Genomic DNA, 20,256 nt, shown 5'->3' on the forward strand with positions numbered 1-20,256 from the left:
ACTCAAAGAATGAGATGGATTCTGCATGCCACTGCTTGTTTGAAGACAGACAGGAGCACCTGGGAAGGACCTGGGAGTGGCTTCTAGGAATTGAGAGTGACACCTGGCAATAGCCAGTAAAATTGAGAAACTCAGTCCTACAGTCTCAAGGAACGGAGTTCTATCAATAACCTAAATGACCTTGGAAGTAGATTGTTTCCCAGAGCCTCCAGATAAGAGCTTAGCCCAGCCTACACCTTTATTTTGGCCTTGTAAGACCCTAAGTGGAAAACCCAGTCAAACCTGCTAGACTTCTGATCTATGGAACTGTGAGCTTTAATAAACAGATACTGTTTTAAGCTGCTAGGTGTGTGGTAAATGGTTTCACAGCAATAGAAAACAAATACACCCATCACAAGGGAAACAAAAATTTTATCCTGTTGTCTTTTTTTTCCCTAATGCAGAAAATTATACCACTATCCACACCCAACTGCTTAAGCCAAAAACTGAAGGATCATCCTTGCTTCTTGTTCTTTCCACCTTACACATCTGATTATCATAAAATCTTGTTGATTGTATACTTCTGAATTATATCTCAAATATGTCCTCTCTCTCCCAACTTTTTCCACTTTAGTCCAAGCCACCATTATTTCTTGACTAAAATATTACAGTAACCCTGTTGGTCTCCCAAACTGTTTTAACTCTGGTCCTCCTCAAATCCTTTCCCCATTTCATTCCCCTGCTATTAAAAACATATACATGTGTGTGTGTGTGTGTGTGTGTGTGTGAGAGAGAGAGAGAGAGAAAGCTCACCAGATAAAATAAAAAAAACTCTTGGCAAACCTGAAAGGCCCTCATCCTTTCCTATTCTTTCAGCCTTATTTTTTCACACCATTCATCTTGATCTTTCAGCCATACTGGACTTCCTTAATGCTCTCTGCTCTTGTTGACTTCCAGATTTTCAGATTTCATTTCTTTCCACCCATCACCCTTCTATCCACCAACACTTAACCAGAATAAATTCTTCTATTCTTTCAGATCTTAATTTAAATGGAACTTAAGATTTTTTCCATTCTCAAGCACCCTTTGCTTAGAATTATTGCCCTTGGGGCACCTGGGTGGCTCAGTCGGGTAAGCATCTGCCTTCAGCTCAGGTTATGATCTCAGGGCCCTAGGACAGAGCCCCATATCATGCTCCCTGCTCAGCAGGGAGTCTGCTTCTCCCTCTCCCTCTGCCCCTCCCTCTCCCTCTGCCCCTCCCCCTACTCATGCTTGTTCACTCTCTCAAATAAAATCTTTTTTTAAAAAAAGAATTATTGCCCTTGTAATTATGTCTTTATTTGTATCTTTCCTTACAGAATGTAAGATCTACAGAAGTAGATCCATGAGATCATAATCTGAGCCGAAATCAAGAGTCAGACACTTAACTGACTGAGCCACCCAGGAGCCCCTGTTGCAGGTCTATACACTAATAATGAAGCAGCAGAAAAAAAAATTAAGAAAACAATCTTGTTTACAACTGCACAAAAAAGAATAAAATACCTAGGAATAAACCTAACCAGAGGTGAAAAACCTATACTCTGAAAACTATAAAACAATGATGAAAGAAATTCAAGACAACACAAATGGAAAGATATTCCATGCTCATGGATAAGAACAAATTGTTAAAATGTCTATCCTACTCAAAGCAATCTACAGATTTAATGTAATCCCTATCAAAATATCAACAGCATTTTTCACAGAATTAGAACAAACAACCCTAAAATTTGTATGGAACCACAAAAGACCCTGAATAGCCAAAGCAATCTTGAAAAAGAAAAAGAAAATTGGAGGTGTCATAGTTCCAGACTGCAAGTTATATTACAAAGATGTAGTAATCAAAACAGTATGGTACTGGCACAAAAAGAGAAATATAGGTCAATGGAACAGAATAGAAAGCCCAGAAATAAACCCACAATTATATGGTCAATTAATCTTCATAAAAAGAGGAAAGAATATGCAATGGAAAAAAGAGTCTCCTCAACAAATGGTGTTGGGAAAACTGGACAGCAACATGCAAAATGAAACTAGACCACTTTCTTTCACCATACACAAAAACACACTCAAAGTGGATTAAGGACCTATATGTGAGACCAGAAACCATAAAAATCCTAGAAGAGAGCAAAGGCAGTATTTCCTGACACTGATTATAGCAACATCTTTCTAGATACGTCTCTTAAGGCAAGGGAAACAAAAGCAAAAATAAACTATTGGGACAACATCAAAATAAAAAGCTTCAGCACAGCAAAGGAAACAAACAAAACTAAAAGGCAACCTAATGAATGGGAGAAGGTGTTTGCAAATGACTTACCCAAAAAAGGGTTGGTATCCAAAGTCTATAAAGAACTTATCAAACTCAACACCCAAAACCCAAATAATCCAGTTAAGAAATGGGAGCAAGACATGAATAGACATTTTCCCAAAGAAGACATCCAGATGGCTAACAAACAAATGAAAAGATGCTCAACATCACTTATCATTAGGGAAATCAAAATACAAATCAAAACCACAATGAGATATTACCTGACACTTCTCAGAATGGCTAAAATCAAAAACACAGGAAACAACACTGTGGGCAAGGATGTGGAGAAAAAGGAACCCTTGTGCATTGTTGGTGGGAATGCAAACTCGTGTAGCCACTGTGGAACACAGCATGGAAGTTCCTCAAAAAATTAAAAATAGAACTACCCTGGGGCACCTGGGTGGCTCAGTCGTTAAGCGCCTGCCTTCGGCTCAGGTTATGGTCCCAGGGTCCTGGGATCGAGCCCCGCATCGGGCTCCCTGCTCCGCAGGAAGCTTGCTTCTCCCTCTCCCACTCCCTCTGCTTGTGTTCCCTCTCTCGCTATCTCTCTCTGTCAAATAAATAAATAAAATCTTTAAAAAAAAAAAAAAAAATAGAACTACCCTAAGATCCACTACTGGGTATTTACCCAAAGAATATGAAAACACTAATTCAAAGGGATATAGGCACCCCTATGTTCACTGCAGCATTATTTACAATAGCCAAACTATGGAAGCATCCCAAGTATCCACTGACAGAAAAATGGATAAAGAAAACGTGGTGTATATATATATATGTGTGTATACACACATGCACACACACAATGGAATATTACTCAGCCACAAAAAAGAATGAAATCTTGCCATTTGCAACAACATGGATGGAGCTACAGAGTATAATGATAAGCGAAATAAGTCAGTCAGATAAAGACAAATACCATATGATTTCACTCATATGTGGAATTTAAGAAATAAAACAAAGGGGAAAGAAGAAGAGACAAACCAAAAAAACAGACTCTTAAATATAGAGAACAAACAGGGGAGATGGGTGGGGAATGGGTGAAACAGATGAAGGGGATTAAGAGTACACTTATCTTGGGTGATGGCTATTAAGGAGGACACTTGTGATGAGCACAGCTTATCATGACCTCAGCTGAAGGCAGATGCTTAACCGACTGAGCCACCCAGGCGCCCTGAGGGATATTTTTTTAATATGTTAAAATACCTATGCCTTAGTCCTAAAGCCAGTATCTCATTTAATAGGGAAACATTAGAGACATTTCCACTAAGATCAGAAATAAGACAAAAACAACTACCATCTCTACTATTCACACTGTATTAGATTAATAGGCAATATAAATAGACAAAAAAAAAAATTCAAAGCATAGGAATATGTGGAAAAACTGGCAAAAGATGAATAAGATCTATATTAATTAATATCATTGTATTAATGTTAGTTTCCTGGTTTCAATAATTGTACTATGATGGTGTAAGATGTCAACATTATGGGAGCTGGGTAAAGAGTATACAGCAGGATTTCTCTCTCAGCACTACTGACATTTGGGGTGGGGAAAATTCTTTGCTGTGGGGGGCTTTCTTGTGCATTATAGTGTTTACAGCAGCATCCATGGCCTCTCCCAACTAGGTGCCAGCAGCCCTCCCCCAACATCCCCACCCCCAAACTGTGACAACCAAAAATGTCTCCAGATATTGCCAAGTATTCCACAGAGGAAGTAAAATCATCTTTTGCTAAGAATCACTGGTAAACAGGAACTCTACTATTTTTGCAACTTTCCTTAAATATAAAATTATTTCAGAGTTAAAAAAAAAAAATCAATGCTCAGGTTTAGGTGGAAACTATGTTAATCGTTACCATATTCTAAAACATAAAAAAATATAAAATATATTCTCAAGAAAGAAAATATAAAAAGTTATAACAAAGCATCACATTGGATGCTAAATTTAACAAAATGTGTTTAAGACAGTATTTAAAGTTTCTAAAAACGTAAAAAGTAGAAAATTGGCCCCTTCAATTATTGGAAGCGTTATTTTCCATCAACAAATCAAAAAAATTTCCATGCTGATTCACCTCTTTGTGTTCATTGATGCCTTCATCATCCATTTATTAGTGAGAGGATCAAACATCTCCATGCTACCTAAATGTTCATTTCCATCATGTCCACCTACTGCGTACACTTTACCTGTCAAACAGAGAAGCATTTTCATGATTCCAACTTAAGTAAATTGATAGTTATTTATGTGTATAATATATACATAAGATCAAAATATAATTAGAATAGCTTGATAATTTTCAACAAATATTCTTCTGTTCAACATCATGAATAATGTCACTTAAATAGTCAAATGAAAATAATCATAAGCTTCTACTTAATAAAATGCCAGGAACATGCTGTTAGATATGAAGTTATTTAAATGCTCAAACACTATCCCTACTTTGGTTTCCCAACTTTTTATTACTAAGTAGATGAAATCACTAATAATGCTTTCAAAGAATGTTTAATAAAATTAAAAAATGCTTAATGTTATATGAAGAAAATATAAAATTCAATACAGTATGATCAAACTTTCTAAATGAAGTTATTAAAAATACACATACAATAAATAATTTTAAAGGTTACATACAAGAATGTCAACTGTGACTATTTTTATTAGAATGTTTTATTTTCCCAAAAAGAATTTACACTTCTATAATCAGAAAAAAAAAGTTATTTTTTTAAAGTCCCCTAACAATTTACCCATGGTTCTGTAATTATTTCATTTTCAGTAACCAGTAAAAAAAACTCTCATTTCAATAATTAGGTATAGAAAAAAGCTGATATATATTTATTAAGTTCAATAAACACTTTTTGTAGTTTGATTATTTTACAAATATAACTCAGAAGAGTTTAACTCTTTATTTTAACTCCCTATCCCCTAATACTCCTCTCCCAACAAGCACCTACATGCAAGAGATTATTCATTGAGCACCTATGGGCATAAGGCAAGTAAATAAAAAATCACCACACAAATATTTTATTGATATAGTGAAACATTTTAGAATTTAGCAATTTTCTTACAGAAAGAAATTCTCAACGTTTAAATATTTTAAAAGAATGTTATCATCATGTGCTATGACTTAAGACAATAATGGACCCACCTTCCACAGAGATTACACCCACGTGCCGCCTTCGACTATTCATTTCTGGCCCAAAAAACCAACTGTTTTTGTTTATAGAATAGCATTCAATACTGCGAAAGGGGTCACCAGATCCACCTCTACCACCTACACAAAACAGCACACCTAAAGGTAAAGCCAGAAAATACAGATCAAAATTATAGCTCCCTAATTTTTTTTAATTAGTGTGGAAAAAAATACTTAGAAAGTCAAAATTTTGATGAACTGCTAAAAAAATGAGTTATTTGGATAACTTCAATGTCATTATGTTACTAAAAATCTAATTTTTCCCCTTATTTGAATTCCTCAAAGAATAGGATACATCAGCTATCTCTGTTTGCTAACATCCCATTATACTATGGTTTAGATTTTCACCCACTCTGTAAAATTGCTCTTGCTAAGGTCATAACTACAACCAATAAACTCTTAATTTTTTTTTTTTTTTTTAAGATTTTATTTATTTATATTTGAGACAGAGAGCGTGAGAGCACGAGAGCATGAGCTGGGGGAGAGGGAGATGGAAAGGGAGAGGTAGGCTCCCCGCTGAGCAGGGAACGTGATGCGGCCTCGATCCCAGGACCCCAGGATCATGACCTGAGCCAAAGGCAGATGCTTAATGGACTGAGCCACCCAGGTGCCCCTTAAGTTAATTTCTTATTGAATACAAATGCAACACTCAATATGTTGATCACCCTGCTTTTTGGGAAACTCCTTAACTCTCTTGATTTCCGTAATACTGAAGTCTTTTGTCTCCAATAATTTCTCTTTCCTATGTTTCCCATGTTTCATCCTTTGCATACTTCTCACATATTTCCTATGTTCACACAGAAAAAGTACATTCCTTGATTTTTTTTTTTTTTTTTTTAAGAATGAGAGAGAGAGAGAGAGTATATGAGAGGGGGGAGGGTTAGAGGGAGAAGCAGGCTCCTCGCCGAGCAGGGAGCCCGATGCGGGACTCGATCCAGGGACTCCAGGATTATGACCTGAGCCGAAGGCAGTCGCTTAACCAACTGAGCCACCCAGGCACCCCGCATTCCTTGATTTTAAATTCCATCTGTATCATAATGCCTTCCAAGCTACGTATCTAAGCCACATTTCCACTTGATGTCCCACAGGCACCTCAAATCCAACTTATTCAAAAGGATCACCCTTCCTCGCCTACCTGAAACCTCTTCCTTCCCCAGGGGCCCTGCCCTTCCTCTCCCTCACAATTCCACTGCTTCCTCTCCCTCACAATTCAGGCCCTCATCTGCTATTACCCAACTACTGCAAAATCTTGTCCTTTCTTATCACTTAGTAGTCTTTTTGCTTTCAGACCTTCAACAGAGTAAACTAATTAAAAGGCTCTCTCAACAGCTTTCTATTACCTAAATCAGTAGTTTTTAAAAACTTTAGCCAATGCCACTAAATTGTAGAGTTAAAAATGGTTAAAATGACAATTTTTAGATTATACATATTTCACTGCAATCTAAAAAAACCAAAAAAACTCCAGTGTGGTTCAACAATCACCTGGAAGGCATAAACCACAGACTGACGGTCCTGACCTCCAGAGTTTCTGAATCAATAGGCGTGGGGTAGATCCAAGAATTTATATTTCTAACAAGTTCCCAAGTGAATGCTTACGCTTCTGGGCCAGGGGCCACCACTTCTTTTATACTTTGAGAACCACTGCCCTACAGGATAAAACCCAGCACAGCATAAAGGCCTTGCACTGTCCATCTAATCTTCTCCCTTCCTTTCTCTTAAACTTCATGTTCCCGCAACATGCATACAGGGCTCATCCTCGATGTTCCAATGCCAATTTTTGGTAACTATCATTCACTTAACACAGTACAGAAATGATCCATTATGCTGATATCTGTCTCCAGAGTCTAAGATAGGTTAGGACTGTATTAAGCATTTTGTACTAATCAGGGCTAGCACAGTGCCTGGCATGTACTAGGCATTCAACAGATGAAAAATGAACTGAATACCCCTTTCCTTAACTGGCACCTAGAAAAACATCTGTTTATTATTCAAAACTAAGACTGAGGTTTACTTTCTCTATAAAACATTTTCTGACCCTTCCAAGGTAAAAATAACCACTCTTTTGTGTTCCCCACTATACTTATATCAACTTCCCTTTACCACTTCATTGCATTTATTTATTCACATGTCTATCTCCCTATATTGGACTGCAAGTTCTCTCAAAATAGGACTGGCTATATTCTAGGTGTATCTGCATTTCTAATGCCTACCCCAGAACCTGGCATGTGGTAGGTACTAAATAAATATTGGCTGAATGACTGTATTAAAAAATGTACAGAATTGCTTGTGTCATCTTTTCCAACTCAGTCCTTGATTTTCCAAATCAATACTTTAAGTCAAAGAAATTTAAAGTTGGAAGAGGCTTTAAAGATCATGTAAATCAAAATCATTTATAAATAAACAGGCCTTCAGAGATTACAAAATCTGCCCCAAATTATATTTAATGGCACAGCTGGAATTATAATCCCAGAATGTAATCTCAATGATTGAATAGATTTTCAGTAGAAACTAGTATTTCAGTTATACAGTTCACCTAGGAACGTGGAATGAAGGGGGGGGAAAAGCTAAAAATGAAACAAAAAGATCAGGATATACATCCTTTCTATGCTATTTCTCTGTGTGGCCTTGGGCATATTTTTACCCTGAGTCTTAGTCTCTTCATCCATAAAATGGAATAACACCATCTATCTCACAGTAAGTATTGAATCCTACACTAAAACCTACTCATTAAGTTCCCTGCAATCATGTAAGAGATCATGTATACAAGGGTCTACTATATGCCTACTATATGCATATAACTCAGGCTACCAAGGTGTTGTTTAAATTTAAAACTTAAAGAGGAATTTAATTAAATACCTTGACTTCCTGAAACAGGATTCACAACTTAAAAAAGCCCTACACTTCAAAAAATTTAATTCTTGACATCAATCTATAAAAAGAGGAGAATAAGCAGTCCTTTCCATGTTAAACTACAGTTGACACTTGAACAACCCAGGACTTATGGATGCCAACTTCCTGTGTAGTTGAAAATCTGCATATAACTTTTGACTCCCCCAAAACCTAACTCCTATAGTCTACTGCTGACTGGAAGTCTTACTGGTAACATGAACAGTCGGTTAACACATTATTTTGTGTATGTATTATATACCATATTCTTACAATAGAGTAAGCTAGACAAAAGAAAATGTTATTTAAAAAAAATCATAAGAGGGGCACCTGGTTGCCTCAGTTAAACATCTGACCCTTGACCTCAGCTCAGGTCTTGATCTTAGGGTTGTGAGTTCAAGCCCCTCACTAGGCTCCATGCTGGGTGTGGAGCCTGCTTAAAATTAAAAAAAGAAGAAGAAAGAGAAAAGACATTTATAGTGCTGTAAAAAAATGTACATGTAAGTGGACCCATGCATGTAGTTCAAACCCATGTTGTTCCAGGGTCAACTGTATTTAGAAGAACGACTTCTTCATAGGTACATATATGACATTCACATTTTCTTTACCTAGATAAAATCCCACTATTCATAATCAAGTACGGCCCTTTGTTGTTATTTTTAGGCTGTTCCACAGATCTCTTTATTTGATAACTATACTGGGTAGCAACAAATGCAGATAAACTCTGTTCAGAGTACCACTTCCTGAATTCCTGGACTTTCATTTATCTTCCATCATCCCTCAAATATATTTTTTATACTTGTCACCCATAAGTGAACATGAACTAATTAGGAAAATATAGTCTGAAAATTGTGGCAAATAAAGGTAAAACTGCATGCCTCCTTAAATATTAGACCTTTAGATTCTAAGAGTCTAACAATCTATTATACAAATTTTAAATGTATTTAGTGACTTTCAAGTTTGTTTGTTTTTTTTTTTGTAATCTGTACACCCAACGTGGGGCTAAGCTCATGACCTCAAGATCAAGAGTGACATTGCTCTTCCAACTGAGTCAGCTAGGGGCCCCATTTAGTGCCTTTCTTTTGATAAAACACAAAAACTAGTAATATTTAAACACAAAATATGTGTCAAGTTCCATCCTTGACAGTAGAGATATAAACCTGAATAAGATATTTACCTGTCTTTGAAGAGCTCAAAACATGTCAAATAAATAAATTTCAATGCAACACAGTAAAATAAAACAAGTGCAAACAAAGTATTCTAAAAGTACAAATGACAGAGGAATGAACTCTGCTAGAAGCATCAAGAAAACTTAAAAAAAAAAAAAGATATTTCAGCAGGCTCTTCAAAGTACATAGGACTTATGGCTTTTCAAAAAATTGGCTTATTACAGCGCCTGGGTGGCTCAGTCGTTAAGCGTCTGCCTTCGGCTCAGGTCATGATCCCAGGGTCCTGGGATCGAGCCCCACATCGGGCTCCCTGCTCAGCGGAGAGCCTGCTTCTCCCTCCCCCTCTGCCTGCCTCTCTGCCTACTGTGCTCTCTCTCTCTGTCAAATAAATAAATAAAATCTTAAAAAAAAAAATTGGCTTATTGGCAAAACTACCTAAATCATGTCCAGTAAGAATTCACATTATATAACCATACTTGCCAATTACTACTTTAAGACAATCAGATACTAATCATCTTACAATTAAGTTTGGTAATACACTCCTTCCAGTAGAGATGATAAAATGAGTAATTTAATTACCAGCAGTTTGCTTCCTTGGGGTAGTCCGAATGGAGTATTCAAAGTCAGGTACTGCTCTGCTACTCAAGTGAAGATGGTAATTTCTTGCTTCATCCAATAAATCTCTACATTTTAGATTTTGCTTGACAATCTGTTCTTTTGCCACAACACCCATAAGAAAATCAACTGGCAACAGCGGCAAACGAACCTAAGATCATGAATAGTTGCAGTTGTAAAATTTAAGTTGTAATCAGTTTATGCTCTACTTTGTAGTATTTTATGTTGTCTTTTTAAAACTCATTTACTACACAAAGCCTTTCTAACATGTGAAGGAAGTTCAATGAGCCAAGTTCTAAAGTGATTTCTAGTATGGTCTGCACTAATGAAATCAGATTATATGTTAAATGCACCCTCCCCCCCTTTAAATACAGATTTAAGTAGACTGGATAAAATAATTCAATTGTACTCATTCAAGTTTCTTACTTCCAAAAATGGTAGTGTCATAATCACAAGGCCCCACTGCTGCTAGAGAAAAGGCACAATCAAAACAAAATTGCCATGTTTTGTTCTTTTGCCTTTTAAAGCTAAGACTGAACAAATGGAAATGGGATTTCTTCATTACTTGAACACAGAAACATTCATAATATTAAATCAGTGTTATTTTCTCCAAATCAATCACCTTGGAAGGTTATATATTAAATCAGGGATGCATTCCCACTTCAAGTAGAGACACTCACCTTTCTTCCCTTAAAGATGCATTGATTTTCTAGTGGATTAAGGGGATGATCAAACCAGGTAATATGATTTTGAGTTAAAAGTACATATGCATACACACAAATAAGATAGCTGCAAGATAATGAAACTTTTTGTTTCTGTTGACAAACTTGTTTTCAAAGTAATTCTAAGGCCTATTTATTATCTCCCTACTAAGATACCCTGTTGACAGTAAGTAAATAAGTAAATAAGTAAGTAAGAAAAAAGCCATGTTTCTGAGGTTACAGAAGTGAAACTGGTGAGGAAAGAAAATGGAAAGTTACGTTTTGTGGTTCTTTCCAGATAGGAAAGTAATCCACTACAATTTAGAAACTTCATTATAAAACAATACTTATAGCTGTTTCCTCAGAACCAGTTTCTATCAGCTTAAAAAAATATTTATTACTACAATTTCAAAGGGCTATTTTCAACATTCAGGTTAAAAAGCAAAGAATTATATTTCTAATTAAATGTAACAAATTCAGACTTATCCTTAAATAGCATAGTGAATAAATAGGAAAGTAAAGAGAAAGCCATTTTCACATTGTATTACACAAAGATTTCTATATTCCTTTGGATAATCTACACGTTTCACGATCAATGAAACAATCTAATTTGCTTCCATATCACTTCATTTCTATACACAATCTTATTTCAGCCCCCTACCTGTGCAAGTGTTTCATCCAACCATTTGGAATGATGCTGAGGATTGGCAAGAAGCCACTTGATGGCTGCACTATAGACCTGCTTTTCATTCTCAATATTTAAATCACTGGAGGACAAAAGCTTATGGAGATGTTGGGGTGACACACTTACAAAGTCTTCACACTCCACTACTTCAGTAAAATGCTCACAGGCATACTGATCCGCCATGTCCATTAAGTCTATTCGGTTGTGACTTTCAGCAAAGGCTCTCACTGCCAGGCAGTTGGAGGGATGAAAATGTAACTTCATGTATTCACAACAAGCTCTAGCCACCAGTTCAACCTGTAGAATACAGGCTGCATATAAGAGAGGTTGGACATTGTCAACAGTCAAAGTGAGCCGTGAAGAATAGACAAATTTTACCAAGTCTTCTATTGCATCACCATCAAAATCTCTGATCTCAATCAGTGTTTGCTTGGCTTCAGCCATTTCAGAGAGAAACATGGCTCTGAAGTAGGGGATAACACAAGCCAATACTAGTTTGTGACAAGAGATTAGCTTTGAGCCAACCTGTTCAAAGCAAAGAAACAAAAGAAGACTCAGTTTCACATAAAAATCAGTTTTAGATCAGCATTGAGCATATGGGTAGCAAGGACAAAAACCCACGCAGATTTAGTGTATTTGTTTTAACAATGCAATTCTTTGGTCACTTATTTTAATCTAGGCCAGTTGCAATTTTCTTCTGCCAAATAAGCCACTTATCATCTATATATTGTCTATAATGTATATATACTAAAATCATAAACTATGATTTTCTATATTATCTCAAATTTCAGGAGCATTCTGTGAATAAATGAGAAGAGCAACACACATCATCTAGCACTAGTTGGGCACTATTTTTGTTTTAGGTCTGAGTCCCTTTCTAAAAAAAAATTTTTTTTTCCAGTCTTATTGATATAATTGACATATGACATTTTGTAAGTTTAAGTTATACAACATAGTGATTTCATATATGTATATATAATGAAATGATGGGCGCCTTGGTGGCTCAGATGGTTAAGCGTCTGCCTTCGGCTCAGGTCATGATCCCAGAGTCCTGGGATCGAGTCCCACATCGGGCTCCCTGCTCCTTGGGAGCCTGCTTCTCCCTCTGCCTCTCTCTCTGTCTCTCATGAATAAATAAATAAAATCTTTAAAAAAAAAAAAGAAATGATTACCACAATGTTAATTAACTAACACCTCACATAATTACAATTTTTTCTTTCCCTGTGATAAGAGCTTTTTAAGATCTCCTCTCTTAGGGGCACCTGGGTGGCTCAGTCGGTTGGGCATCCGTCTCTTGGTTTCCGCTCAAGTCATAATCTCTAATGGGTCATGAGAGCGAGCCCCGCGTTGGGCTCCACACTCAGTGAGGAGTCTGCTTGGGATTCTCTCCCTCTGCCCCTCTCCCCAACCCGTGCTGAGGCACGCACGCTCTCTCAAATAAATAAATCTTTTTTTAAAAAAAGATCTCTTCTTGGGCGCCTGGGTGGCTCAGTCGTTAAGCTTCTGCCTTCAGCTCGGGTCATGATCCCAGGGTCCTGGGATCGAGCCCCACATCGGGCTCCCTGCTCTGCAGGAAGCCTGCTTCTCCCCCTCCCACTCTCCCTGCTTGTGTTCCCTCTCTCACTGTGTCTCTCTCTGTCAAATAAATAAAATCTTTAAAAAAAAAAAAGATCTCTTCCCTTAGCCAACGTCTAAATATACAACAGTATTATTAACTAGTCACCATGTCAAGCACTATTCTAAGTGCTTTTCACATATTAACTCACTTAATTGTCCCAATGCCCCTATAAGTAGGTACTATTATGATCCACTATTTAACAGTGAGAACATTGAAGCACAGAATAAATAAACCACTACTTAGTAGTATTTACTATGAGCTTAACTGAAGTTTTTTCATTTCTTAAATTATTTTAAAATAATATAATAAAAACACTGAAATCTTACCACCTTATTTGTTGAAAAATTACACTACTGTCAATAGTTTGCTGTTATTGACACAGTAAACTTTGCTGTCACTAAATCTGTTCACACTCCATTATTTCCTACAGATAAATTCCTAAAAGTAGAAATGGTATTTCAAAGTATAGGTGCAGTTTGGATGTACACTGCTAAATTGTCTATTTCTGATCTACCAACAATATTTGTGCCATATTTTGACTGCTTATTAAAAAATATGTCAATTTGATGAATGAAAATATTATCCCACTGTTTTAGTTTATGTTTTACTAATACCATTGAAATCATTCATTAATTTTGGGCTATTTGTATCTCTTCTATGAACTTTTTCCTATGTGACTTTTTTCGTATGTATTTGTAAGAACTCCTCATACATTTAGAGTGTGAGTCGTTTGTCATATTTATTTCAAGCTTTTCTCTTTTATGATGTACTTTTTTTTATTCACCCCCTATAGACTTTTACACAATCAAATCGATCTTTGTCTTTATTATTTCTGCCTTAGATGTTATGCTTAAAATTGGAATCATTCTAATAGTCCATAAATGTTAACTTCAGGTATTCCAGTATTTTTATGGCTTTACTGTTTTACACTTACATCTTTATTTCCATCTGGAAGTTTTTGGTACTGAGTATCCAGTTTTCCAAGCACTTTATGTTAAATAATCATTAAGTGCAAGTAATAGGATAGTGTTTTATAAATTTTCCTGTTTGCCTGTAGCATTTTGACTGTATAATACACTTATAGTTGTGTCTCATTATTTGGGAATGAATTTTAAAATGAGAACTTCTAAAGAAAAAGGCCTGAGGAGTATTACAATGTATAAAGGCTTTTGTTTATAAATGTTCCTCCCTGACCTTTTTTCACTAACGTGGAAGAAAAATGAATATGCCTTCAACAAATACAAGATAATCATTTCTGTTAGTTATACTATATTTAATTTTCTAAAAGAATTCACAAGGCAGGATTTAGATTCTATTGAGATTCAAGGTGTAACCTAGACTAAAGCAGAAAGCTTGGCATGTTTTCAAATTCACTTCAGTCCTAAAATGGGATGTGAAACCTGATATTAAACATTTTAAAAACAGGCTAAAAATATCCTTTTTTTAAGAATATCTGCATATGCTGGTGGCGCCTGGGTGGCTCAGTCGTTAAGCATCTGCTCGGCTCAAGTCATGATCCCAGGGACCTGGGATCGAGTCCCACATCGGGCTCCCTGCTCCGCGGGAAGCCTGCTTCTCCCTCTCCCACTCCCCCTGCTTGTGTTCTCTCTCGCTGTGTCTCTCTCTGTCAAATAAATAAACAAAATCTTTAAAAAAAAAAAAAAAGAATATCTGCATATGCCATCATTGAGATTTAGTTTCTATGTAAATAGCTGTAAATCTCACGACATAAATCTGCTTCAACAACTTGCCATTACATAAAATAGAATTCTACAATTTCCAGTTAAACATTATTTTAACACTGCTTTCTTATCCAAGCTGCATAAATCGATGGACCACAAATTATTTTCATATTGTTCATGAGGATTTGTCTTGCAATAACTCTTTTAATTTGATTCAAATAAACTAAAATTTGAATATTTAATACACACACACACAATCACACCCCCTATGTGCCCTTTTAGAATAAATACCCATCTTAATTTTAAAAAGGTCTTTGAGCCATGTGTATGAAATAGCAACATCAAAATATTTGGCTTTTTATGCACTGATTCTCCTTTGACATTATATAGTCTCATTATATTACTGAAAGTTTATTTCTATATTCTTCTGCTCTGGTACATAAAAATAATTATCAATTACCAAAAACATTTCATCAGAAATTTAGGAATGAAAGAACATTTCATCAGAAATTTAGGAATGAAAGAACATTTCATCAGAAATTTAGAAATGAGGGATGCCTGGGTGGCTTAGTCGGTTAAGCGTCTGCCTTCGGCCCAGGTCATGATCACAGGGTGCTGGGATCGAGCCCCGCATCAGGCTCCCTATTCAGCGGGGAGTCTGCTTCTCCCTCTGCCTGCTTCTCCCCCTGCTTGTGCTCTTTCCCTCTCTCTCTCTCTTGCTCTCTCAAATAAATAAATAAAATCTTTAAAAAAAAAAAAAGAAATTTAGAAATGAGGGACACCTGGGTGGCTCAGTCAGTTAAGCCTTTGGCTCAGGTCATGATCCCAGGGTCCTGGAACTGAGTCCCGCATCAGGCTTCTTGCTCAGTGGGGAGCCTGCTTCTCCCTTGGCCTGCCACCTCCCCTGCTTGGGCATGCTTGCACTCTCTCTCTCTCTGACAAATAAAGTCTTTTTAAAAACCTGCATAATGGAAACAATGGATAACATTTTAGAGATCGAATAAACAAGGATTGACAAATATAAATATTTAAATAGCTTTTCTGAACATGAAAAAAATCAAAATATCAATTTATTACTTGAACGTCAGAAAGTAAAAGTGATCATTTATTATACTGTTTAACACAGAATGCTTAAGTGTTAAATATAAAATCACCTCCTCCTTTATCATTTTTCTTTTATTAGATTATGTCTGCCTTCCAGTCAGGAGTTATCTGTTACATTTATAAGGCTAATAATTTTATCATTTCTACCTCTTGGAAGTATGCTGGTAAAATGTAGTTCATATATTTTGCTTCCCTGAAACCTTTTGGAGGACTTATTCATATCTGGTCATTTAGAAGTTTGACACCAAAAAATTATGACACTTAGTCTTGAAAGTATTTATTAGAATTCTATAAACATTTGTTTAAAAAAATTACAGAAACATGTACTTTAAAGAAAAAGAAGCCAAATGATATGAATAAAACATATTCAGTGGCAGCATCAACAGGTGATGTAGGGGATTTCCTTCCTCTAATAATCTGTTAACCTCTTTAAGTAAAATTAACTACAATCTTTAATAAGAATTACATTTCCTCAAACTACATAAAGCATGAGTATAAGCATCTTTGTAAATGTTACTCCTGTTGATCTATAACATATAATTTAAGCATTATGAGTGCCATGCAATACCTCTGCAAGACAAATTTCCCCATCCTTTATCCAACCAAATTGTTGCCCTTAAGAAGCTTGCCCCATACATAATTTTAGACCTGCTACTGGATATACTGTTTAAAATGTTTTCATTAATAAACAAAATAACATATAAACAAGTTTTACCTCTCCCTGGAATGACCTCAAGATAATAATCTCTTATGTGAAGCCTTTCCAATCACCTCTCAGGCATAATTCATAAATCCTCTCCTATGCTACCATAAAAATAACACAAAAATGATAATCACTAAATTGTACTATCATTAGCTGTGTTTGTGCCTATCTCTGGCTAAATTTCAAATGCCTTCAAGGCAAGAAAAGATTATTGTTCAAATTTCAAGTTTATTTATACTCTCCACGTACTAGAGTAAGACCTTAGTAAATATATGCTAAATAAACTTGTTATATAGGTGTTCATTTTGGAATTTAAAAATCAGCTAATGACCTTATATACAAATAATAAAATCTGGATAACTGCATTTTTTTTAAAAAAAGATTTTATTTTTTTAAAGATTTTATTTATTTGAGAGAGAGAGAGAGAGCACAAGTGGGGATAAGGGCAGAGGGAGAAGCAGACTCCCCGCTGAGCAGGGAGCCCAATGCAGGGCTGGATCCCTGCACTCCAGGATCATGTCCTGAGCCAAAGGCAGATGCTGAACTGATGGAGTCACCCAGGTGCCCCTAAAGATTTTATTTTTAAGTAATCTCTATACCCAACGTAGGGCTCAAATTTACAACCCCGAGATCAAGGGTCACACACTCCACTGTCTGAGCCAGCTCAATGATCTTTCTAAAATGTGTGTCTTGGGGCGCCTGGGTGGCTCAGTCGTTAAGTGTCTGCCTTCAGCTCAATTCATGATCCCAGGGTCCTGGGACTGAACCCCGCATCGGGCTCCCTGCTCTGCGAGAGGCCTGCTTCTCCCTCTCCCACTCCCCCTGCTTGTGTTCCCTCTCTGTGTCTCTGTCAAATAAATAAAATATTTTAAAAAAATAAAATAAAATGTGTGTCCTAAAAGCAATAATGGTCAAAGGAAACATACTAATAAAAGAACGTAGATGATTTTATATTAAAGAATAATCCTAAAAGTTATATGAATATAAAAAGTGAAGTTTATGTTGAACAGAGCATTATAAATTATCCATAACCCCATTTGACTTAGTTGTTCTACGACAGTTAAATTCTGACAGCTGAAGAAATGTTGAATTAGAGTTAAGAAACAATCCAATATTAGACCTGTTAAAAGATTAAGTTGTAATAGTTTTTAAAGATTTTATTTATTTATTTGTCAGAGAGAAAGAGAGCACAAGCAGGGGGAGCGGTGGGCAGAGGAAGAAGCAGACTCCCCACTGAGCAGGGAGCCCGATGCGGGACTCAATCCCAGGACCCTGGGATCATGACCTAAGCCAAAGGCAGACTCTTAACTGACTGAGCCACCCAGGCATCCCAAGTTGTAATACTTTAATCAATAGGAACAAAATACACCATAGCAGAATTATCTGATACCCTTGGAACAACAATAATAGTACACATAATGATCCAAATAGAGGATATTTGTGATCTATTCTATACCAAGCCTGCCATAAGGACTTAACTTGTATCAATTCACTTATTCCTCACAAAAACCTAATCATGACTCCAATTTTATAGTTGAAAAAGTAAAAATGATAGTCCCTTTAAATTAATGAAGTGTTTCTTTTTTTTTTTTTTTTAAAGATTTTATTTATTTATTTGAGAGAGAATGAGAGAGAGCACATGAGAGGGGGGAGGGTCAGAGGGAGAAGCGGACTCCCTGCTGAGCAGGGAGCCCGATGTGGGACTCGACCCCGGGACTCCAGGATCATGACCTGAGCCAAAGGCAGTCGCCTAACCAACTGAGCCACCCAGGCGCCCTAATGAAGTGTTTCTTATTCCCCAAAGATCTCTGTCACTGTTTAAAACACAGTATTTTAGTTTTCAACCACTGATTCTGTGGGAGTTTTTATTTCAATCTATTGCCTAAGTTACACAATAAAGTTATGAGTTTAGTTCTCACTTGCCCTAAAATGGCTATATCCCTATTTTTTACTTAAGAAACTTTGTATGTACTATGTTGTAAAAATCATTCTAAAATTCAATTATAAAATTTATAAAATCAATAATTTTCCATTCATACATTGATATGCTGAATGATAACTGACTGAATTCAAATAATCTATTTTACAGTTTTTGTTTTTGCCAAAGCCAGTGTGGGTCACTGAATTTCACAGCAAGGGTGAAAATTAGAATAATGGCATAAAATTAAACATACCATACAGAACAAAAAAACTTGTGATCCTACATTAAAATATATACATGGCTAAATTTCACACAGAGCTAGAATTATATAATGGTTTTCTTCTCAATCTCTTAGGACCCGGAAATACATAGGGAACAGTAACAGTTTATTCGCAACATAATACTATAGTCCCAGACATTCTGGACCTGAAACTCAAAGCTTATGCTTTCAGTTTACAGACTTTTGTTGAGTGTCCTCTGATCTGATTCTTCAGGTGGGTCTTCAATCCCTATGACTCAGCTCTAAAAACTTGCCTGATCAAGAGCAGAAAGCAAAATCTAAGAGATTCCAAAGTGGCAAATCAAATGTGGAAAATGCTCCATGAATGCATATGAATCACCGAAAAAAATTTTCATATTACACTGACACAGAAGAATAGTAAAAAAAAGTACCTTAAACAAGTAATGACGAACAATTAGAACATGGATTCTTCCACACTGCTTTATCACTCTTCCAATTTTACTAAAACTGTCTTTTTCAGAATAACATGATTCTATAGACCACAGACTTAAAATTTACTACACTTTTTCATCCAAGTCTAAATAGATTCTACTTCACTATCAGGTATAGATAATCTCACTCAAGAGACAACTGTTTTAAAGTAGCGGTTAAATTACCAGATAGGAACATATACTAAAATACTAGTGCAGCTGAATAAACAACCAAGACTTCCTAACTTTCTAAGTAATTTCTAAATTCATGAGTTAAGAGCTTACTGGTCAACAGCACTTTATTAATTTCATTAATAATAACTATTTAATGTTTTAAAGTTCCAGAACTCTCAGAAGTTAAACTAAGAAATAATGAATATTAACATTTAATTAGTACAATAATTTTATCTTATGCTAACCTCCCTTTATATACCTTCCCTTATGTCCTTTCACCTTCAATAAAAAAGGATGAAGACTAAAACTATCTTGACTATAACAAGTAAGTATGGCACCAAAAATCTGCCTTGTGTGGTTCTAGAAACCTTCATTTTTCTTAATGCAATAAAGAGGTTGAAAAAGAAAAAAAGAGAGTCTCACCTTTAGTGTGACATCACAGAGTTCTCCATTTTCATAAAACCGAAGAAGGGAACCATGAAAATCTTTCCAAGCTTCATTTGCTTCAAAGATAAAGGAGTCTTCTCCATCACCATCACTAATTGAAGACCTATTCTTTATTTGCTGGTGCTGCTGCCTTTTCCCCTTTGTGCAGTGATTCCTAGCTTGCTTTGCATTCACAGATTCTGAAGCCATTTGTAACACTCTTCTTTTAATATAGCTCTCTTCTCAAACATCCCATTTATTCTTTTGTAAAGAGTGGGGAAAGGCAGAAGGTAGATGCTGCCCGCTAACCTTCAGACATTTTTCGAAATCCACTCAAATTGTCATTGTCCAGTTTCCTGAG

General features: G+C 36.1%; 1 protein-coding gene across 10 annotated transcripts in view; it reads right to left on the reverse strand.

The window, feature by feature from the left end:
• Positions 1-20,256, reverse strand: part of KLHL8 (kelch like family member 8) — a 60,067-nt gene that overhangs the window by 8,033 nt on the left and 31,778 nt on the right. For 9 of the 10 annotated variants that reach the window (XM_078068934.1, XM_036096745.2, XM_078068928.1 and 6 more), the window contains 5 exons: positions 19,893-20,251; positions 11,533-12,081; positions 10,135-10,321; positions 5,456-5,599; positions 4,388-4,499 (listed from right to left, as the gene is read on the reverse strand). In XM_078068934.1, coding sequence (XP_077925060.1) covers positions 4,388-4,499; positions 5,456-5,599; positions 10,135-10,321; positions 11,533-12,081; positions 19,893-20,105 — 1,205 coding nt within the window. In that variant the 5' untranslated portion in view covers positions 20,106-20,251. The remainder of the gene's footprint in view (positions 1-4,387; positions 4,500-5,455; positions 5,600-10,134; positions 10,322-11,532; positions 12,082-19,892; positions 20,252-20,256) is intronic. The other variant, XM_078068933.1, reaches the window with a different exon arrangement.

This window comes from Halichoerus grypus, chromosome 3 (genome assembly GCF_964656455.1).
Source record: "Halichoerus grypus chromosome 3, mHalGry1.hap1.1, whole genome shotgun sequence".
Taxonomy (NCBI): Eukaryota; Metazoa; Chordata; class Mammalia; order Carnivora; family Phocidae; genus Halichoerus; species Halichoerus grypus.